This window comes from Lynx canadensis, chromosome E1 (genome assembly GCF_007474595.2).
Source record: "Lynx canadensis isolate LIC74 chromosome E1, mLynCan4.pri.v2, whole genome shotgun sequence".
NCBI classification, from domain to species: Eukaryota; Metazoa; Chordata; class Mammalia; order Carnivora; family Felidae; genus Lynx; species Lynx canadensis.
The window spans coordinates 43,720,249-43,743,436 of NC_044316.2; the positions used below are offsets into that span (position 1 = coordinate 43,720,249).

Genomic DNA, 23,188 nt, shown 5'->3' on the forward strand with positions numbered 1-23,188 from the left:
GGCTGACTCTTGGTTTTGGCTCAGGTCACGGTCTCATGGTTCTCATGGTTCGTGTTTGGGCTCTGTGTGGGGGGCTCTGTGTGGGGGGCTCTGTGTTGACAGTATGGAGACTTCTTGGGAGTCTCCCCCTTACCCCCCCCCTTCCCCTGCTCACTCTCTCTCAAAATAAACAAATAAACCTAAAAAAAAAAAAATAAAGAGGTCCAATGAAGCAAAAACATGAAAACAAATGATGAATTACAATTACAGCACCTCAAAGAACAAGTTAAAAGTTGAAAAGTGTTTATTAGATCTATTTTTTTCTTTTTCCTTTTTTTTTTGGAGAGTGTGTATGCACGTGGCACAAGCTGGGGAGGGCCGAGGGAGAGAATCTTTTTTTTTTTTTTTATTTTTTATTTTTAAAAAAAATTTTTTTTTCAACGTTTATTTATTTTTGGGACAGAGAGAGACAGAGCATGAACGGGGAGGGGCAGAGAGAGAGGGAGACACAGAATGGGAAACAGGCTCCAGGCTCTGAGCCATCAGCCCAGAGCCTGACGCGGGGCTCGAACCCACGGACCGCGAGATCGTGACCTGGCTGAAGTCGGACGCTTAACCGACTGCGCCACCCAGGCGCCCCCGAGGGAGAGAATCTTAAGCAAAAGGTCTATGCCCAGCGCAGAGCCTGACACCGGTTTGATCTTATGACAGTGAGATCGTGACCTGAGCCAAAGAGTTGGGTGCTTAACCAACTGAGCCACCCAGGCGTCCCTAAAAGTTGATTAGATTTAAAAGAAGCTTTTATAAAAGAACAAAAACAGTAAGGACTAGACATCCACTTCTTTGATAAAGAAAAACAGAGTAAGATTAGTGGAAATCACTGAATAAATGACAATGAATAAATTAGATGACTGATCCCTTATGTATCTTTATTAGACTGCAAATGTTAAGAGCTTAATATTGGTCTTGTATTTTTCAATTTCAGCAAATGTCAATGTGTACTGGAAGAACTGACTTCTTGGGAGAGTCTACTGAAATGGATTATTTGGTCCAACATTTTCTGTGCACTTAACTTTGGGTTTTTTGTTTCTTTGGTAAGTTTTTACTCTTTTTAGAAAGAAGAGCCTAAATTTATTAAAAAAGTAAACTGAACTTTCAATCAACACTTTGGAGTCATGGTTTGTGATTCAGTAAATGATAACAAAAAAACCCATGTCACTTTATGCCTCTTTTCTCTTTCTCAATTTTCCTTCTCTTCTTTTCTCAGTATATGTATGTATTTTTTTCAGGCTACAGCTCCGTAATTGGGAAAACAGAGTGAGAACTAAAGGCAGAAACACATCAGACTAGATCAAGTAGCCTCGTTCTAAGCTTTTATAACTCACTATACTTTTCCTTTATGTATTCAGCATGCACTTTTTTTGTGATTATTTGATTAATGTCTATTGTTCCTCTGGAAGGGTGCTAGCTGGTGAGCTCTTCAAAGGTAGGAAATGTGATTGCTTTGCTTTTGCCCCTTTATCCCTAGTCCCTGACATGGAATAGGCAGGTACTCAGTACATATTTGTTGGATTATGCACAAACATTCATCTATCACCTGCTCAGATATATTGGTCTTAGGGGATGGTTTAGGCCTTACCTTTAAGATAACTCCCTGATGGAAAAATTGCCGTTCTATATACAGAATCTTTACAAGGGATAATGACATATTCCTAAATAGCCACACAATCATCCTGCATATCAGTATTTCATGAAAAAAAAAATCACAAAAGAAAATAAATAGCTTTTGAAAATGGGAAAATAAACTATCAGAGACGAAAACTATCAATAAATTTTGGTTTATTAAAAGAAGGGGCAAAACTTAAGCAAAAATGCTGAAAACCATTAAAATATGTATCTTACCTTATATTTTCATTTGCAAATAAAACTGAGGCTCTGTGAAATTTGCATAGAGGGTTCTTGGGATCAATAACAATGGCTTTGTTTAGGGTATCCAAAGCCTTCTCAGATTTTTTCAGTGCATGCTGAACCTGTAAGAAGTAAAGATCACATTAATGTTTCCTTTTGATATTTATGGAGAAAGGTGAGAACCAAATACTGTCACTCAAAACCAACACAGAAATAGTAAAATCACTGGGGCATCTGGCTGGCTAAGTTGGTAGAGCATGTGGCTCTTGATCTCGGAGTTGTGAATTTGAGCCTCACATAGAGATTACTTTAACAGCAACAACAACAATAAAAAGATAATAAAACTACTAAAGATGTATGGTCTAACTGGATTTTCCACAGGGTTAGGTGGACTCAATAATTGAATACCTGACTATTAACAGAGTATCTCTAAAGTCTCTTCCAATTCTATCTAGTTCAACTGCTTCACTTTCAAGATGAGAATACTGAACCCCAGAATGTTAAATACTTTGCTCTGGGATCAGAACCTAGGTCCTCTGACACCCAATCCACCATTATCCATAATGATAATCCATACTGATAATTCTATCTGTAGAGCAGATATTCAGTTACTTTTAAGTCTAAAAGACAAGGAAAACCCTGGTTTTCCCTTCACAAGAAAATCTGTACTATTTAGCTAAATAATACTCACATTTCAATAGGTTTATTATGGTCCTCTAAATATTGGACTTTGCTTTTTTTGTTGTTGTTTATTTATTTTTGAGAGACAGAGCATAAGCAGGGGAGGGGCGGAGAGAGAGAGACAGAGAGAGAGAGAGAAAGAATGAGAATGAATGAATGCAAAGCAGGTTCCAGGCTCTGAGCTGTCAGCACAGAGCCTGAGGCGGGGCTCAAACTCACGAACGGTTAGTTCATGACCTGAGCTGAAGTCAGAAGCTTAATGTACTGAGCCAATCAGTTCTTCTCCCAAAATGAACAGTGAAATCTCAAACTAACATAATTTCCTCACATTGTACGTCCATTCCCACAAAAGCCAAGCTTGCTGAGAGAAAGAGAAGGGCAGAGGAGGGAAAGAGGAAGGAGCTGGGTAAGAGGCAAGAACAAAAACTTCTGGTACCATGCTTACAGAGAAACTAGTACGAGATTTCAGAAAGCAAACAGACTTTTTCTCCTATCAACGTACAACTTATTACCCATAAAAATGGTGATCCAAAAACGGACTCAGTGGAATAATTGGAAATATTATCTACCATCATGCATGGATTTGAACCATTTTTAATATCCTATCCTAGAAACATTGTACAAATCTTATGATTAAAAAAATTAAGTCTCTGTTCTGATTTTTGAGAGATATCTTTTGAGGCGCCTGGGTGGCTCAGTCGGTTAGGCATCAGACTTTGGGTCAGGTCATGATCTCACAGTTTATTAGTTTGAGCCCTGTGTCAGGCTCTGTGCTGACAGCTCAGATTCTGGAGCCTGCTTCAAATTCTGTGTCTCCGTCTCTCTCTTCTGCTCCTCCCCTGCTGGTGCTCTGTCTCTCTCTCCCGCTCTCAAAAATAAAATAAACGTTTAAAAAAAAAAAAAAGGTATCTTTCTATGACAATATCTGTAACATTGACAGGTATGTGTTAGGGCTAGTATCATGGTCTATTATGAATTTTTTGACCTTTTTTTTTTTTTTTTTAAAGAAAGATAGTAAAAGCCGGACTCCCTTAGGGCTTCGAACTGTGCGTACAGAAGACAGGTGCAGTGAACACAACTTTCAGTCCCGTAGCCAGGATGAGGCCACTCTCTCCATTCCACCAGATACTGCACCTTTCCAACAAGTGTCACCCAGCGAGCCAACACTCGCTATTTTCCACCATGTGCTCTTCTACCTGCAGCACCAAACTAACTGGGTATGACTTTTTTTAGACAACTGATCAACTCCGACCTGCTAAGTTATTTGCAATCTCTGTGCTGAGTTCATCAAATTGGTAATCTTTGCCTTCATCATTTTTCTATTTAGTCCACTGAGTCAGTTTTTGTGGTCAGTTGTTACCAGATCAAACAGGTCATGTAGACAGAGGGTACAAGTATTTTGGGGAATGCTGCCTGTTACCAAAATGTTGGAAAAAATTTATTTCAATATCTTTCAAATTTCAAAAAGTGCAGTGGATAGAATGCCTACTAAACGACTGTAAAATACTAAAATCTTCCATCAAGCAACGTGTAAAAAAAACCCAAAACATTCAGCCTATAAATTGCTCTGTGATTACACTTCACGTCTTAATGTAGTCCTTTTTCTTTTCTTTTTGAGTGAGAGAGCACTTGCGATCAGGGGCAGGTGCAGAGAGAGAATCCCAAGCAGGCTCCCAGCTGTCAGCACAGAGCCCAACGTGGGGCTCGAACCCACTAACCGTGAGATCATGATCTGAAGACACTTAACTGACTGAGCCACCCAGGTGTCGCCATCTTAATATTCTTTGTATGTGCATATACATACACATATGTGTATACATGTATTATGTGATCTATGCAATAGAAATTACGGGAAGGGGCAGCTTTGGAGTATATATCCTGTAATTCTTTTATGGGAACAGGTGGCAGTGTTTACATAGCAGCACTTCATCTTCAGGCTTGTACTGGGTGCTGTTGCTTGCTATCTATGAAATGTGTCAAACAAGTTTAAAGTTAAGTGTGTTCTGAAGAAAGGTGTGAACAATAGTGTTCATGGGCTTTTAGAATGCTTTTCACTTTCAGTCCTTGTAATCCAGCTGTTTAGCAGCTAGAAGCAATTCAAATAATATGAGCATTATCTCCTGCTAAAATTAACGTTTTCAAGTTTCCATGGCATATTATGATTGTAAACGTCTCAGTTTCAATAGTAAGTCTATGGGAGTCCCATGAACTTCCTGAAATGTCTGTAGTAACTGTGAGTTATGTTGAATAAGTGTGGCACGAACAAAGTGTTTTATCGCACAGAGTTAAATAGTATGTTGCCTGACAAGGCTATTGCTATTTTATTACAACCTTACCTCTTGTTTTATAAAATGTACCAAGATTTAATTGATAACTTCATTTTACAAGTAAACAAAAGTTTCTTTAAAAAAATGGTGATCCACATCACCTTTTAAGAATTTTAATTAGTGGGGGGCCTGGTGGCTCTGTCGGTTAAGCGTCCAATTTCAGCTCAGGTCATGATCTCACAGTTCATGGGTTTGAGCCCCACACTGGGATCTATGCTGACAGCTCAGAGCCTGGAGCCTGATTCAGATTCTGTGTCTTCCTCTTTCTGCCCCTCCCCTGCTCATGTTCTTTCTCTCTCTTTCAAAAAAATATATAAATATTAAAAAAAATTTTTTAAAGTAATTTTAATTAGTTCTGGGGTGCGTGGGTGGCTCAGTTGGTTAAGCATCCGACTCCTCATTTCGGCTCAGGTCATAATCTCATGGTTTAGAGGGTTCAACTGCCCCACTGGGCTCTGCACACTGACTACACAAGGCCTGCTTGGGATTCTCTCTGTCCCTTCCCTACTCACGCTTTCTCCCTCTCAAAATAAATGAATAAACTTAAAAAAAATATTAATTAGTTCTGACATACCTATGTCACTCAGAGGTTAAAACACAGGGAACCATTTGTCTTGAAATATTAATTACTGAATTTAGGAGCTATATTAATATGGAAAAGTACTTTCAAAATATGAAGTATCTCATGTGAGTCTTACAACAACCCTAAGAGGTAGGCAAGGTGGTATTACTTGTCATCCATAAAGTACAAGCTCAGAGAAATGGACTTGCCCAAGGAATGAGGGTACTCCAGTGATTTCTCTTTATGCCAAGGAAAAAGGTGATATTTTTGGCTCTAAAATAATCCATGATATTGTTCCAGGAATATGAAAAAAAATAACAAAGTCCTAATTCTCACCACAGCGATTAGGTCAATAACCAACACATTTCAAAAGGGAGATTAACTGAAAAATATTTAGAAAGCTACTTACTACTCCAATGTGGCAAAGTAAAACTGAACTTTGAGGGTTGATATCAAGTGCTTTCTGGAAATGCATTTCTGCAAGGCTGAATTTTTCTTGCTTGTAATAAATCATTCCTAAGCCATACCTGAAAGTATAAAATAAAATATAAATTTAGGGATATGAACTTTTGGCTGCTAATTTAATTCAACTTAATACAGGGTGTATGTGGAATCTGGCATTTTAATAAACTAAAGAAAAATACTGGTGGTGTCAGAGAAGGCAAAAACTATCAGTCATGATAAAAAAACCATCAAGACATTTTAGACAAGTCCCTTTTATAAGTAAAAACAATAAATCAAATTCAATCAATCAATCAAATAGAACTTTAGCAATGAGGAAAAAAGAAACTACATCCTTAAACCCATCATTACAATCTAGATTTAACACCTCATTTTCACTAAGTGGCTAATGATGTCTGTGCCAATTAACTTTGTTAAATTCTTTCATTTAATCCTAGAAGGAAACAAAGAGGTACTGTAATCACTCATATTTTCAAATAAGGAAACCAAGTTTAGAGAAGTTAAATAACTTGCCCACATTCATACAGCTAATAAGGATTCTAATCAGAGCCTTCCTTTATGATTCTAAACTCTAAACTCCTAGTAATGCTACTTCCATATTCTTGGTGCAAACGCATGTGTATCATTATAATTACATATGCATAGATAGCGTCATGTTCTGCTTCCCCTCTCACTCACTGTATCAAAAATACACTCCTACAGACTTCAAATTATAAATTTGGAAGGCTATGTAACAATATATTAAGTTGATATACAGGTATTCTTCTGAATTTTCAAAACCTCAAATGAACATAATGTGACTGATATACATTAAGGAGACCTTTCTTGGCCACTACTAGATAATGATAATGAGGAATAAGCACCAAATTAATGAAATAAGAAAAAAAGCACAATATGTTTTCTTACATTTGAGTGGCTTTGCTTACCATTATAATTGTGTTAGGGGTGAAGAAAAGGTATACAAAGCTCTGCACTGACAATGGTGATGGTAGAATAACAAAAGGACTATTTATTGTGGAGTTGGAATAATACATTTCCTTAGTGTTTCATTAGATACAAAATTACCTAAATACCTCAACACTTAAATACTTCCTGTGAAAGCTCACCAATCTGAATACTTCTTTTTTTCTAACTGAAACAATTATTTTATAGCAATTTTTGGTATGGTATAGTTTCTTAAGAACACAATTATTGCGGGGCGCCTTGGGTGGCTCAGTCGGTTAAGCGTCCGACTTTGGCTCAGGTCATGATCTCACAACTTGTGAGTTCAAGCCCCGCGTCGGGCTGTGTGCTGACAGCTCAGAGCCTGGAGCCTGCTTCCGATTCTGTGTCTCCCTCTCTCTGTCCCCCTTCCCTGCTCATGCTCTGTCTCTGTCTGTCTCAAAAATAAATAAAAACATTAAAAAAGAACACAATTATTGCAATATAGGGCAGACCCAAACATTTTAAAAACAACACGAGTCCTATTCAGAACTGAATTACTAAAATATTAGAGTGCTTTATGTGAAGACAAGGCAGTATCAGCAAGCCTGACTGCTTAATATGTCAGCAGAAGCTAGCACCTGTCAGGCCATCTTTCAGGTAATGTGCCTAACTTAGAAATGAGACGTACTCCATTAAAAAACATACATACACAAATAAAAAATGTTTTAGTAATATAGTGATTCATATTTAGTGACAGAATGAAAATTCAACTGCTATAATGATTACTTCAAAAGATACAAAAAAAGTCTGACATAAAAACTGTGGCAGAGTTATGATATCACAATTATACTTATTTAAATTGTCAGTCAAGAAAAATATAAAAATGTCAGCAGTAGATACAGCATTGAGGCAGAAATAAGAACTTTTTCAGTGCCTTCTTAGTTTGTTAACTATGTGAGCCAGCTAGTAACTTCCTAAATAGAGACATCACTTAATAAACTGGAACACTAAATTCTAAATAAACCTAATGAACTCAACTAGTATCTAATAAACTAGAACACAGCCAAAGAGCAACAACTAGTGGAGAGTTTTCAATGTTTACTTTCTATGATCCAACAGGTGATTACACCAGTCCTCTCCACTTTCCCAGTTTCTATCCTTTTTTTTTTTTTAACTTTAAACAAATTTTTATTACACAAAGGTTGTCACATAAATGGATATTTCTTTACTTTGTATACAATTATTCTTATTCTCCACAGAAAGACTGCTTCTTAACTTTTCATTTGGTGATAGCAAGCGCTAAAATCCTGATTTTAACAAATAGTAGTAAAAATGCTGCAGTGATTTAAGTCGAAAGCAGTACATTGGCACATGGCTCTTACATTGTTATTGGGAATGTACAAACGTCTTATTTAAAAATACAAAATAAATTATCTGTAGGTATGGACAATGATGGCAGTAAACCATTATGTTTGTCAACTGAAACCAGTAACTGATGATTATAGTGATTTTCTTAAACATCAGCCAGCCTTTTCTTCAGTCATTTCCTTCAACCGACTTCTCTGAAGCTCTTAAGCACTGCCTTCAGCTTCCTGTCACAGTTCATCAATCATGGTAAAGCGCTATTCTAGGAATTAGAACACGCCACCTCCCATACCACATCCCATTCCACCCATTCCAGGGTCTTTCTCTTCCTTAGCAATTTTGGGGACTCTGTTGTACTTAACAGAGAGGCCACTCCAGCAGCATCCAATAAAGCAGTTCTTAGTTGGATCAATGATTCCCTTTTCTACCATATTCACAACATCTCCAAGCATAGCATCATAACCAGCTTCTGAGGAACTCTGCATAATTTTCTCAACTATCAATGATTCTTCAACACCTGCATTCTCAGTAATGGTCATTGCAGGAATTTGGAGTGTTCTCTTAATGATTTCTATACCAACTTTTTGATCTTCATTAGCTGGAGTTATTGGATCCAAGGCTGGAACGCACCAAAGCAGGGCACAACCCCCTTCCAGAACAATGCCTTCTTCAACAGCAGCTCGTGAAGCACTGAGGGCATCTGTGACTCTTTCTTTTCATTCACTTCAACATCACTTGTGCCACCAACCTTCAGCACAGCTACTCCATCTGAGAATTTTGCCAGACGTTCATTCAGCTTTTCCTTTTCATATTCTCTAGTTGTGATATCTAACTGCTCATTGATTTCTTGGGTACGTTTTTTCAATTTGAGCCCTGTCACCTTTTCCTTTTAAGAGCATGGCATCATCTTTGGTCACAATGACCTCTTCAGCTTTTCCTAAGTCATGAGGCTGAACATCTTCAAGATTTAGAGTCACCCTTCTTCTCCGAACACTGCACCACCAGTAGCAATAGCCATATCTTTAAGCTGGTTCTTTCTTTTGTCACCAAAACCTGGAGCTTTGACGGCTACAACCTGAAGACCAACTTTTAGCCTATTCAAAACAAACGTACTCAGAGCTTCTCCACCAGCATCATCAGCAATTATGACCAAGGGCTTATGGTGAGCATTGGCAATTTCAAGAGCAGGTACAATGGACTGAACACTAGAAATTTTCTCTTCACTCAACAGAACATAGGTATCTTGGAATTCACATTTCTGCCCTTTTGATGTATTAATCAAGTATGGAGAAATATAACCTCGATCAAACTTCATGGCTTCGATAATTTCCAATTCATCATTTAGTGGTTTTCCATCCTTTACTGTGATGACACCCTTTCTTCCAACCTTTTGCACTGCATCAGAAATGATGTAGCCAATGCTCTGTCTCTCTCTGTCCCAAAAATAAATAAACATTGAAAAAAAAAAAAAAAAAAAAAAAAAAAAAAAAAAAAAAAAAAAAAAAAGGGGCGCCTGGGTGGCGCAGTCGGTTAAGCGTCCGACTTCAGCCAGGTCACGATCTCGCGGTCCGGGAGTTCGAGCCCCGCGTCAGGCTCTGGGCTGATGGCTCAGAGCCTGGAGCCTGTTTCCGATTCTGTGTCTCCCTCTCTCTCTGCCCCTTCCCCGTTCATGCTCTGTCTCTCTCTGTCCCAAAAATAAATAAACGTTGAAAAAAATTTAAAAAAAAAAAAAAAAAAAAAAAAAAAAAAAAAAAAAAAAAAAGAAATGATGTAGCCAGTTTGTCTCCATTTGTAGAAATGGTGGCAACCTGAGCAATTTCTTCAGGGGCTGTCACAGGTTTAGACTGCTTAAGTTCAGCAATTACAGCATCAACAACTAACATCACACCTCTCCTGATTTCCACTGGATTAGCACCTTTGCTAGCCTTCTCAAAGTCTTCCTCGGCAATAGAGCTTGCCAGGACAGCAGCAGTAGTGGTGCCACCTCCAGCCTCTTCGTTTGTGTTATTGGCAACGTCCTGAACAAGTTTAGTCCCGTATTTTATATTTATCTTTTAAGTCAAGTGACTTTGCAGCAGTTACACCATCTGCTGTTACTGTGGGACTGCCCCAACTCTGTTCAATAATCACTATTCTTCCTTTGGCCTCATGGTAACAGCTACAGCCATCGGCTAAAGGTCTACACCTTAAAGCATTAAGGTTTGGGCATCGCACCAAATTTACATCTTGGCATCGGCCTGAGTCAGATGAGGAGCCAGTGCCCTGGACGCTGGCCTGATTTGGCAAAGGACTGCAGGTAATCCAAGCATTTCTGAAGGGCAGCGGCAGCGCATGCGGGTGATGAGGCAGGCTGTTGGAGGCGAGTGAGGGACAGAGCGCACGGTGCACATGGCAAAGAGACCGTGTCCCCTCCCTCCCAATCAGTGTCTATCCTAATCACGATGTCAGTGTTCTAAGAAAAAGAAACAAATCAAGTAACAAAATCAATTACTTTCAAAAGGTTGGTAGGAGAAAAGGTTGAAACTGTAGAGTATAAGGATCTGGTATTCCGTCATCATTAGTTAATTTAAAAGTTTCTTAAATGTATACATTTCAAAAAAATTTGGTACTAGTTAGCAACCAGTATGTACTATTCTTAAGTATTGGTAACTAAGTTCATGACAATAGAGATTTCTAACAAGACAAATTACTGGATCAGTCCTATCAGCAGGACATTGTCTTTGCACTTCATCAGCACTTACCATGCATTGTAATGTCTCGGATTGACTCTGATAGCATTTCGAAAACAAGCTAATGCTTTGTCTAATTCTTCAGTTAACACAACTCGTGCCCTAGTAGAGTATAGGCATAAGCATAATTTGGATCAACCTGGATAGCTCTCTGGAAGAATTTAATTGCAATATCATGTTCCCGTTGCAAACTGAAACAGTTCCCTGCAGCACACCAGGCCTTTAAAAAAATGGAAACAAAACACAAGCGTATAGTTAAAATTTTGTTTCAATTTTTCTAACAAAACCAAATTTATGACTAAAATCAATTTTTTAATAGATACGGTGGATCTTCATTGTTTAAGGATTTCATATTAGTGAATTTGTCTACTTGCTAAAATTTACAGTATTTGTTAAACCCAAATCAACATGGAGTATGTTAGTGGTCACTGTGGGCCCAACATATGAGTGGTCCAACAGGCACAGTCTCAGATGAGGTCAAAAAAGGCCACTCTAGGCCTCCCTGTTTCATCTCTCATAGAGAGATGACCAGAGGACAGCAAGTGGAGGGGCAGCTCAGTGCAAGAAACTCTGGCACTGGGGCCAGGTGGACAGTGAGAGACTCCCAACTCTAGCACCTTTGCAGGGAGGCCTCAGACAATCACCTTAGTGAACACTTCTGAACCTCGTTTTCTCTTTTATAAAATAAAGAAAATAGAAATCTACCAGGATGAGTTGTTTTTACGATTTAAGAATATAATCTGGGGGTGCCCGGGTGGCTTAGGCAGTTAAGCGTCGACTCTTGGTTTCAGCTCAGATTATGATCTCATGTGAGATCAAGCCCCGAGTCCAACTCTGTGCTGACAGCCAGCTTGGGATTCTCTTTTTCTCTCCCTTTCTCTCTGCCCCTCCCTGACTTGTACTCTTTCTCTCAAAAATAAATAAACTTAAAAAAAAATTATATGTATAACCTGTGTGAGGTGTGTGTGCCAGAAGCAATGGTTCAGTCTTTGCTAACTCAGTGTTCACAGAAACTACTGAACATAACTATCAAGAATAATGAGAACTGAAATTTTTTTTTTAATGTTTTATTTATTTTTGAGAGAGAGAGAGACAGAGCATGAGCAGGGAAAGGGCAGAGAGAGTGGGAGACACGGAATCTGAAGCAGGCTCCAGGCTCTGAGCTGTCAGTACAGAGCCCAACGCAGGGCTCGAACTCACAAACTATGAGATCGTGACCTGAGCCGAAGTCGGTTGCTTAACCCACTGAGCCACGCAGGCGCCCTGAATGATTTTAATTCTAAGCTTAAATATGTTACAAAAGTACCACTAACGATTCCTGACATGCAATGAAATAGTATTCTTACAGGACTGAAGCGTGTAAATGAATTGTGCCTGTGTCTTAAAATGACAATAAAAAGCACTATTTAATTAGCACTTTTTCCAATCTGCATAATTTCTGCTTAATGAACTCCAATTTTGCTGACAACAGCAATGTTCATGTAGCCAAATGATTATTCTTGGATGAAATACATGCTTGTGAATCTGCACCACACACTCTAGGACTTTCTCTTCTCTGAATCCCTCTTGGTCTATAGAGAAGGATGCAAAAGTAAGTATGGATGATGCTAAATGGGGTCTGAATTATTTGCTTCATCCCCACGTGTCAAAGGTGATCAAAAGGCAACTACATAAGCCAAGTGTTTCAGTTAACATACCTCTGGTGAATTTTTATCCATGTCTGTTAAGTCTTTTGAAAGAACTGAAAGAGCAACATCTTTCTGAAGATGCCAAAGTGTTGTAGAGTAGATCTCCATGCCTTCGACTCTGTAATTCTCAATCCTTCTAACCTCGGAGAATATTCTTTCAGCCTGAAATAAGAAAAAAAACTAGTTAAGGGGAAAACAAGTTGATACCATTTACATATATACGGGGAGAATACTGGGTACTGTTCTCATAAGACCTAAATGTTGCCTTGTTTACAGCGCTGATGTGAATTAGCCAAATTGAACAGCTTTGACAATAGGTCAAACTAGGTATATACAAATCATGGTAAAAAAGTAAGAACACAAATTGTGAAAGCAAATCTATGTTTCCACCAAACAGAGGAGAAATCTATACAAAATTACAATTTGCAAAGGATGAGTCAATTATTTAGTTCACAAAACACACATTTCTAAGTCTATTATAATGGCTTCACAGATAAACTCTCTCAGGAAAGGTGAAACAATAATGACTTCTGTAACACAAAACTACTTTGCAGTGACTCTATTGAGAGGCTGAGTTGAAAACTTTAGGGGAAGGCACCTGGGTGGCTCAGTCGGTAAGCATCCGACTATAGCTCAGGTCATGATCTTGCAGTTTGTGAGTTTGAGCCCCGGGTTGGGCTCTGTGCTGACAGCTCAGAGCCTGGAGCCCGCTTCGGATTCTGTATCTCCTTCTCTGCCCCTCCTTGCTCGTGCCCTGTCTCTCTCTCTCAAAATAAATAAACATTTAAAACAATTAAAATAACAACAACAACAACAACAAGAACACAAGCTGTCATGAAAGAAAGAAAGGAAGGAAGAAGGAAAGAAGAAGAAAGAAAGAAGGAGAAAGGAAGAAAGAAGAAAGAAAGGAAGAGAAAGAAAGAAAGAAAGAAAGAAAGAAAGAAAGAAAGAAAAAGAAAAAAGAAAAGAAAAAAGAAAGAAAGAAAGAAAAGAAAGAAAGAAAAAACTTTAGGGGAAAACCAGGTTCAGCTGGCCACCAGCACTAAGGCATGTTGAGTACGAGCACAACCTCCAAAGTTGTACCTGATGGAAATGTAGTCCAACCTAGTAATTCCCTTTTCTTTTGCAGACCTCTCCTGACTTTAGGGTCCCTCCTCTGCTAATTTTTTCCTCCCTCACAGCCTTAGAATTGTTTCTCTCACCTTGAAGCTTTGGGTTATACCAAACGAATTAGTGGTTCCCTAGTTTATTGATTCAAAAGTTCAAAATTCTGAAAGTCAAGTTTGGTTTAGAATAAAAATATTGGGGCACCTAGGTGGCTCAGTGGGCTGAGCACAGACTTTGGCTCAGGTCATGATCTCATGGTTTGTGAGTCTGAGCCCTGCATCACGCTTGACAGCTCAGAGCCTGGATCCTGCTTCAGATTCTGCGTCTCCCTCTCTCTCTGCCCCTCCCCGCCGCGCGCGCGCGCGCTCTCTCTCTCTCTCTCTCAAAAATAAATAAAAATGTTTTAAAAAATTTAAAACAAAGAATAAAAAAGATTAGGAATGTTCTTAATGAATGAAGATGGCAGAAAATAAGAAAATTGGATTTATAAAACTAGGAACTCCAAGAAATGGCCATATACTATGTATAATTAGCTTAATGATTTGTAACTTCCCTGAAATACCTTAAAAGTTATACAGGTAAGTTTTTCAAATCGGCATTGGTTCTAAGAAGATGTACTTAACCACAAGTCAAATATGGGTTCTGCAAATCTTTTGGTTTAACATTTTTCAGGATCTATTGCTTCCTCTGAAAAGTGTGGCATAGACCAAAAACAAAACCAACCGACCAACCAAACAAAAAACCAAACTCATGAAATTAAGTTGAAACAAAGGCTTCTGTTAAGTATCTGTGTCACTGCTCTATAGTTAGAGGGAAACAATAAAATTATGTATTTAAAGTACCTGTGAAACAATAAATCAAAATAATTTTGAAAAGGGCTTGCCAAACACAGTTCTTATGTACCAGTAAAGGGCCATTACCCGAACATGGAACTCCTAGCAATGAAAGGCTATGTGTCTACAACAACACTTTTCGCTTTACCACGCAAAAATACTCGAGGTGGTACCTTCTGCATTTATCCTCTACCTGGAAAACAAACACTTCACCCTCAGGTCTTTGCATGGTTCATGACGGGAGGAGTGACCTTTCTCTAAGCACACTTTTTAGAAAATACCACCATACGTTATTGCCCTGCGATTTCCATGCCTCATTTTTTACTTCCTCTGACCTAGTGCTACCATCCTTATAGATTTATTGGCTTACAACCTGTCTCTCTTACTAGAATGCATGCTCTATAAAGGCAAGCAATTATTTGTCTAGCTATATTAGAGTCTAGAAGAGGCTAAGACATAACACGCACTGAATAAATAGAATTGAAAGAGAGCAAAAGTAACTTTATTATAAACTTTAAATAATTGTATTAGAGAAATTTTAATTAATATATAGGTTTCTTAAAGTTGTTTTTTTATTTTTTTAAGTTTAGGGGTGAGGAGAGAAAATGCTCAGAAGATGAACTAGGGGGAAAATTTAAATTGGAAATTAGAATTTTCTTTGGCTTGATATTAATACTCTCCTTTTCTGGTATAAACAGATTAACTTAAGCAATGAATATAATTAAAAGGGTAAAAGTCTTGTGAAGGACATTGTGTCCTCGATTATATAAAATTTTCTTCATTGCACTTTTCAAGTTTATTAAATATATTAAATCCAAAAATTCATCCTAGGAGGAACTCTGCATATAGTAGAAAAAAGTTTGATTATAAACATCTGTTACATGGTAATACAGATTTTCAGATCCAACTGAGTATGTACAAATATCCACATAAGAATATATGGATGACTTGGACTCTCTACAATATATTCTTGTTTTGTTTATTTTATTTTTGAGAGAGAGAGAAAGAGAGAGAGAGAGAGAGAGAGAGAGAGGGAGAGAGAGAGAGAGAGAGAGAGAGAGAGAGAGGAGAGAGAGAGAGAGAGAGAGAGAGAGAGAGAGAGAGAGAGAGAGAGAATGAATGAGCAGGGGAGGGGCAGAGAGATGGACAGAACCCAAACCAGGCTCCAGGCTCTGAGCACAGAGCTCATTGTAGGGCTTGAACTCAAGAGCAGTGAGATCATGACCCGAGCTGAAGTCAGACATTTAACCAACTGAGCCACCCAGGCTCCCCTCTACAAATCTATTTCAAGCAATCCCCCCAAATTTAAATTACTCCTTAAACACAAGAAAAGTTTGACTATTTATAAATTACAAATGCTCAGAAAATAAAGACATTACATAATAAATATTGACCTTTTAGGTCTAGCTGTCTCAAACATAGGCATCTTAATGAAATTTAAATTATCTCTTACCTGCATGTACTCTGAAAGTTCAAAATAGGCCCTTCCAATTTGGCACAGTACCCAACCAGTATTGTAGTGGTGAGAAGGTAGGTGGCTCAAGATATATATAGCTTCTCTGCAGTTGTACGAGCACAGAGCTAAATAACCTTTCCCCATTTCACGAAGAAGGCTCATCAAACCTTCTAGGAGAAAACAATATAGTAAACAAAGGAGAAAAACACAGTAAAATAGTTTGGTTTTCTAGAAAGGCTAAATACAAAATAATTTATTAAAAATCCCAACCTCTATCTGGAAAAAAATGGAAGGTACTTTAATGAACATAAAAAAAAATTACTTAAAATAAGTGAGTAAAATAAAATACAAAGCAAACATTAAGCATTGACACAGACCTGCTGCTGCTTTCTGCAGATTAAATGCCTGGATCTGAGGTGTGATTGTGGAGATTTTCCCTTCCGAAATGATGGAAGAGTCCAATTTTGTAATTTCCAGGCTATCATTTAAGTTAGGTTGAGTTATTCCTCCTTTGTTAGTTTTACTTTAGTTTTTCTGTTTGGGATTTTAGGTGGAAAACTTCATTTTTAACTTTTTGCTATTCTCCTGTAAAAAGAGGAAAATTCCACACTTATTAAACTCATGTATTTTAGATTTCCCAATCCTTTCTCAAGTAGTAGACACAAAATAAATGTTCAGCCTTGAATGGTCTATATTTTTCTCAGAAAATATTTATAAATCAAAAATTTTCAAAGTCATTTAACTTTAAATGCAGCAATTCTGAAAATAAATTGTATTAATATATTAGTATGTAAGGTAAATCTGCATTAAGTGTTGCTCTTTTCTGAAAGTGTATCAGTTTCATTTATTACCTAAAAATTAGAAAATAAATGAATGCAATACTACCTAATTGTCTCAGAGTATTATAGCTAATAAGTTATAAAATTGTTGATTTGTTCATGTCAGAGTTAAAAATTGTCCATATTTGTCGATGGACCAAGAAAACTTACCAAGGGCGTAATGAGGCCCTCCAATTGTGCAAAAAAAAACAAAGGACATGTGTTATAGTATCTGACATAACCATAGCACACCATCAAATCCAGAAGACTGGAATTGGTTTAATACTATCAACTAAACTATGTTCTTACTTGGATTTTATCAGTTTTTACATGATGAAATCATGTACTTCTTTTTTCTTTCTTTTTGGTGTGATAAGTCTATGAAATTTTGTCATATGTATGATTTGTGTAATCAACCACGACAGTAAGGATACAGGACTGTCCAACCATTACACAAAGAAATCCTTTGGGTTATACCCCACAGTCACATTGTCCCTCAAGTCCTAACTCCTAAAAACCACTGATCTGCTTCCCATCACAATAATTTTGTCTTTAGAACAATGTTTTAGAATATTTATTGAAGGACCAAGAAAATTTACAAATGTTATAGACAGCTTTCCCAATCAAAAAAATATTAAAAAATTTTAAATAGTCTCTGAATTTATTCATTAGAGATGGGAGTCATCAATGAACTGAAATTTAAGAGAGGGACGTGTTAAGGAAATGTGACATACAGAAATCTTTAAATTACCTTGGTTGTAGAGCTGTCACTAGTAAAGAGTCGCGAACTTCTTCGAGGCAATGCGTTTGGGGGAGATGTGATAGTGGGGCTCAATACCTGAGGTGTTGTACTAAAAAAAAATGAGGAAAAGTAGACATTAAAAAAAAAAACCCAGCTATGACCATTAACTATGGATTCGATTCAGATGCATTACAAAATATTCATTCATGTTTGCACTCTAGTTTGGTGAGTTTGGTCAGTCTGTCATCCCTCTATGAAAACTCAGGATTTAAAACCTGTGTTACCATAAAATGATGATGATTATAGGACCAGTCTTCACTCTTATCTGAAACTGCTAATTTGAACTTAAAACAATCCACATAAAAATTCTGGGTCAATAAATGATAAACACATCTATAAACTAATTCTTTCTAGCCTTCATTTGCAACTATACCAAGCTAGAGAAAAAAGATAGTTGGACAGGGACGGTCTAAATGTGGGATATCTGCCAATAAATAAATACCATTGTAACAACTGATACTTGAGAAATAATTTCCCTATAAATTCAAACAACCATATCAAGGTTTATTTTGTTTAGAACAAAGGAATCTAACAACTGCTTGGGCACTTTTTTTTTTTTTTTTTTTTTTTACTTTAAAGGCAAACCCTAAGATACAAGGATTCTATTCTTCAAAAGTAAGCAAACTTAGGGGCGCCTGGGTGGTTCAGCTGTTGAGCATCCAACTCCCGATTTCGGCTCAGGTCGTGATCTCACAGTTGTGGGATCAAGCCCTGAGCTGGGTTCCACGCTGGCTGGGCTCACGCTGGTGTGGAGCCTGCTTAAGATCCTCTCCTCCTCTCTCTCTCCCTCTGTCCCTCCCCCACATGTGTGTTCACGCTCTCAAAAAAAAACGTGAGCAAACTTAAAACCTGGAGTTATCTGAGAGTGGGTAAGTCTACAGGCTTAATGGTTTACAATTTATGGGAAATACCACTAAGTTACCTGGATTTGAGTCAAAGAGGCTTTGGAGAATAAAAGAGATACTGACCAGTGAGTAAAGAAAGCCCATGTGGTCCTTAACCCTTTCAAAAGACAGAATCTCAACGTAGGGATTTCAGCAAAGGATGTCATTTAGGTTGATGAATTAATTTTATTTTATGATAATTTCTTTTAATTAAGATTATTTTTTTAGAGCAGTTTAAAGTGATAGCAGGGGCTCCTGGGTAGCTCAGCTGGTTAAGCATTGGACTCTTGACTTGGCTCAGGTCACGATCTCACGGTTTGTGAGTTTGAGCCCTGTATCAGGCTTGTGCTGTCAGTGTGGAGCCTGCTTGGAATTCTGTCTCTCCCTCTTTTTGACTCTTCCCTGCTCACACACTCTCTCTCTCAAAATAAATAAATAAACTAATAACAACAACAAAAAAGGTTCACAGCAAAAGTGAGGGGAAGGTACAGAGAGAGCTGCCATATGCTCCCAAGTCCCCACACATGCATAGTCTCCCCCACTGTCAACATCCCCCACCAGACTGCTACATTTGTTACAGGTGATGAGCCTACACTGACATTCTATAAAGTCCATAGTTTATCACAGAGTTCACTCCTGGTTTTGTTCATTCTATAGGTATGCACAAAGGTATAATGACATGTATCTATCCATCATGGTATCTATCATACAGAATATTTTCATTGCCCTAACCTCTGGGGTCTGCCTCTTCATCCCTCCCCCTCCAACTCCTGGCAACTACTGATCTTTTTATTGTCTCCATAGTTCTGTCTTTTCCAGAAACCAATCCATTTTTAAAAGTACAATATTCTTTATTTGAACAACTGTGTGTCATTTACATTACAAATGTGAATTATACGTTGTCAATACTATTACCTAACTATAGAAGAGTTTGTCTGAGAAGTGGGAGGGAATAGTTTGATCCATGGAGCAGTTTATAGGGAGGACAATGCTGAGAAAAATGCTGAGACTTCTTAAATGCCACAAAAAGTTGTATAACATAACTCTTGTGGGGGTACAAGTAAAAATAATATTAAGAGGATTCTGGGGCTAGGAGTCTGAAGAAGACAAACTCTTCCTCTATTACAATTTTCATTAGGGTTCTGTTAGCTCCAAAGGGCAATGTGACAAAAGAAAACAATGTTCAAAGTCTGACAAGCATCAGAAAAATGAAGCAGGATACTGTGTGAGTTTTGAAACATTGGTCACAGCATGTGAAATATACATATCTCTTTATAACTTGCATCTGTTTAACTAGGAGCTTGAGAAGGAAAAGAATGTGCTCTAGAATCAAGACTGTTGAGGTTTGAGATCAAGTTCTATCACTTATTACCTATGTCATTATGTACCACTTATATTAAAACACTTTTTAAAAAGCTTTTGTAATAGTATCATTTTATGGCTCTGTAATAAAATCGGAAATATCCTACTAGTTATAAAAAGATGCCTTGGAAAGATTATAAAAATGATTTTTATAGGTTAATATAGAGAAAATGATACGTAAAATTTTGGGGCAATTTAGCTAAGAGAACTAGGCTATTCTAATCATTTCTAAAAAAACAACTTTCTAAAAAAAGAACAGACTTCCACCGCCAATTGTAATGAAACCCTATGGACCAGATTTATTCTCCCATCTTAAACAACTATAACACCGAACAAAAGATATGAAACAATGTTTTTCAGACATTGGACAGCAAGCACATATGCCTGAGGAAGAGTCCTGAGGACACGGTGCTAGGAAAGGGAACACAAATAGAACTCAGGGTCTCCCTGTGCAGAGAAGAAAATGCTGAGACTTCTGGGTAGTGAAGGCAACTAGAATATGCAGGGCAGAGTACTAGAAAGGGGAGAGCTACAAAGAGGGAGAGCTTCAAAGATCTGCAGGAAGTTTTCCTAGAATCCTCAGCTGAAAACTGAGTAGTGCAACTGTGTGTTATAATAAGGTACGTTATAATAAAGAATTCATTTGGTCTTTGTCTTGGATTCGTGAGAAGAAGCTTCTAAATTCTTTAAATTTCCCAAGTGATAGGAGTGTCTGTTATTTATGGCAGGTCCCTGAATTTATGCTAATGAAATGACTCATGATGGGGCCCTAGACAGTTTTGGGATACTGGGCTGCCCATGCTGAAAAGACCAACCACTGGTTAGAGGGTTAAAGCTTTGAGCTAAGTGTTAACAGCCTGGTCTCTAGGAAGGGGAGGGTGGCTAGGGATTAAGTTAAATCACATGGCCAATGATACAATCTATCATGCCCATGTGATGAACCCCAATAAAAACTCTATCAAAGCTCAGTGTAACTTCCAGGTTGGCAAACACACTGATGTGCTGGTGAGGGGACATATCTTGATTCCACAGGGAAAGGACATAGAAGCACTGTGTTCAGGACCCTCCCAGACCTCAGTCTTACTTGTCTGGTCCTGACTGGTACCCTTTATGATCAAGCTGTAAGTAGAGAACTTTCCTAAATTCTGTGAATTGTTCTAGCAAATTACTAAGCCTGAGAGAGTAACGAGAACCCTCAAATTTGTAGCTAGTTGGTCAGAAGTGAAGGTGACCCAGGAAGCCCCTGAATTTGCAGCAGGCAAGTCAATGAGGTTTGATAAGTCTTGTTGGGACTATGATCTTATTAGCCTGCAGAGTCTATACTAAGTCTGGGTGATTAGTACCAGAACTTACTGCAGTATTACAGTGAGGAAAACTATCTGAATCTAGAGAAAGAACTACTGGAAAGGAGCTGGCAGAACCATTCTTGGAGCTCACCCTGGGCTTGGAGTAGCCCATATTTTCAATAGCTAGAATTAAGAAACCTCACACTCAACAGGTCATTGAGTAGATACTCAAAGGATACTGCCTCAATAGCGAAGCATAATTAGTCCAGACTCAAGGCCACTCTTGTCGTACCTAACAAAACTTAAAAATCAAGACCTAAAGGAACAAACTGTTAACAAGTAACTACATCACAGAACAAAACAGAAGTACTCAAAAGAAAATAAAATAGTCTAGCACTCAACAATGTAAAATTTCCAATAAAAAAAAAAAAAAACTAGGCATACAAAGATGCAGGAAAATATAACTTATATTGAACAGAGAAAAAAAAATCAATAAAAAACAGACCCAGAAATAACATAGTAAAATAGTAGACAAAAATCATTAAAAAAGCTATTATAGATATATTCCATATGCTCAAAAAGGTAGAAGAAAGAATAGGCATGTTAAAGGAGGGAAGCAAATCAAACTTCTGGAGATGAAAAATAGGACATCTGAGATTAAAAATATCTATACATACTGGATGGGATTAACAGCAGACCAGACGCTGCAGAAGAAAACATCGGTAAGTTGAAGACACAGCAATAACCACTATCCAAAATGAAACAGAGGAAAAAGACTAGAAATGAAAATGAACACAAAACTGAGCTGTGGGGACAACTTAACAGTCTAATACACATACATTTGGTGTCCTAGAAGGAGAGAGGGGGACATGACCAGAAAAAATATTAGAAGAAATAATGGCCAAAAATTAGCTAAATTTGATAAAAACTATGAACTCATAGATCCAAGGAGCTCTCGATCTCTGGCCAAGAAAGAAAACTACGCTAGAGCACATCACAACCAAATGACTTAAAAATCAGTGATAAAAAGAAAATCATAAAACAGAAAAAAAGAGATAGATTACATATAGAGGAACAAAAATGAGAATGAGAGCAGACTTGTCAGAAACAACACAAGCTAGAAGTCAGCAGAACATCTTTAAAGAAAAAACTGCAAACGAGAATTCTATATCCAGTGAAAATTTATTTCAAAAACAAAAACAAAGGTAAAGTAAAAATTTTTTTCTAGACATACAAAAGCTGAAAAATTCATTACTGGCAGACTTGCACTATAAGAAATTTTAGTCTTTCAAGATGAAGGAAAAGAATACCAAATTGAAGTTTGGACCTACAGAAAGAGGACCAGAAATAGTAAATATGTGGGTAAATATAAAATAGATTTCTTTTTCTTATTTAAAAAAATTTGTATAGAAGATAAGTATTTAAGGGAGAAACCACAACAATGCACTGTGGAGTTTATACACATGTAGAAGCAAAATATATGCCAACAATAGTATAAAGATGTGGAGAAGAGCATGAAAACATACTGTTATAAGGTATATGATGTATATGAAGTGGTACAACATTACTTGAAAATAGACTTTAAGTTAAAGTGTATACTCTAAACACTAAAACAGCCTCTAAAAAGACAAAATAAAGAGTAATTGTTAATAAGACAATGTTATGGGTTGAACTGTTTTCCCAAAGAATATGTTGAAGCCCTAACCCCCCAGTACCTGTGATTGTGACTTATTTGGATGTAGGGTCCTTGTAGATGTATTCAAGTTAAGATGAGGCCATTAGGGTGAGCTCTAATTCAGTATGACTGATGCCCTTATAAGAAGAGGGAAATTTGGATACAAAGGCACACAGGAAAGATGGCCATGTAAAGACAGAGGCAGATACTGGGTTATGCCCCACAAACTAAGGAATGCCTGAGGCTACCAGAAGCTGGACAATATAAGAAAGGATCTTCCCTTGAAGGCTTCGGAGGAAGTATGGCCCTGTGAGCACCGTGATTTTGGATTATAGCTTCC

General features: G+C 37.6%; 1 protein-coding gene across 1 annotated transcript in view; it reads right to left on the reverse strand.

The window, feature by feature from the left end:
• Positions 1 to 1,889: 1,889 nt before the first annotated feature.
• LOC115500317 (cell division cycle protein 27 homolog) overlaps positions 1,890 to 23,188 on the reverse strand; it is a gene marked incomplete at its 3' end in the record, with an annotated part of 58,932 nt that continues 37,633 nt past the window's right edge. Inside the window, 8 exon segments of the mRNA XM_030294615.3 lie at positions 1,890 to 2,009; positions 5,867 to 5,984; positions 10,950 to 11,031; positions 11,034 to 11,157; positions 12,635 to 12,787; positions 16,019 to 16,191; positions 16,399 to 16,606; positions 17,591 to 17,690. Coding sequence (XP_030150475.3) covers positions 1,890 to 2,009; positions 5,867 to 5,984; positions 10,950 to 11,031; positions 11,034 to 11,157; positions 12,635 to 12,787; positions 16,019 to 16,191; positions 16,399 to 16,606; positions 17,591 to 17,690 — 1,078 coding nt within the window.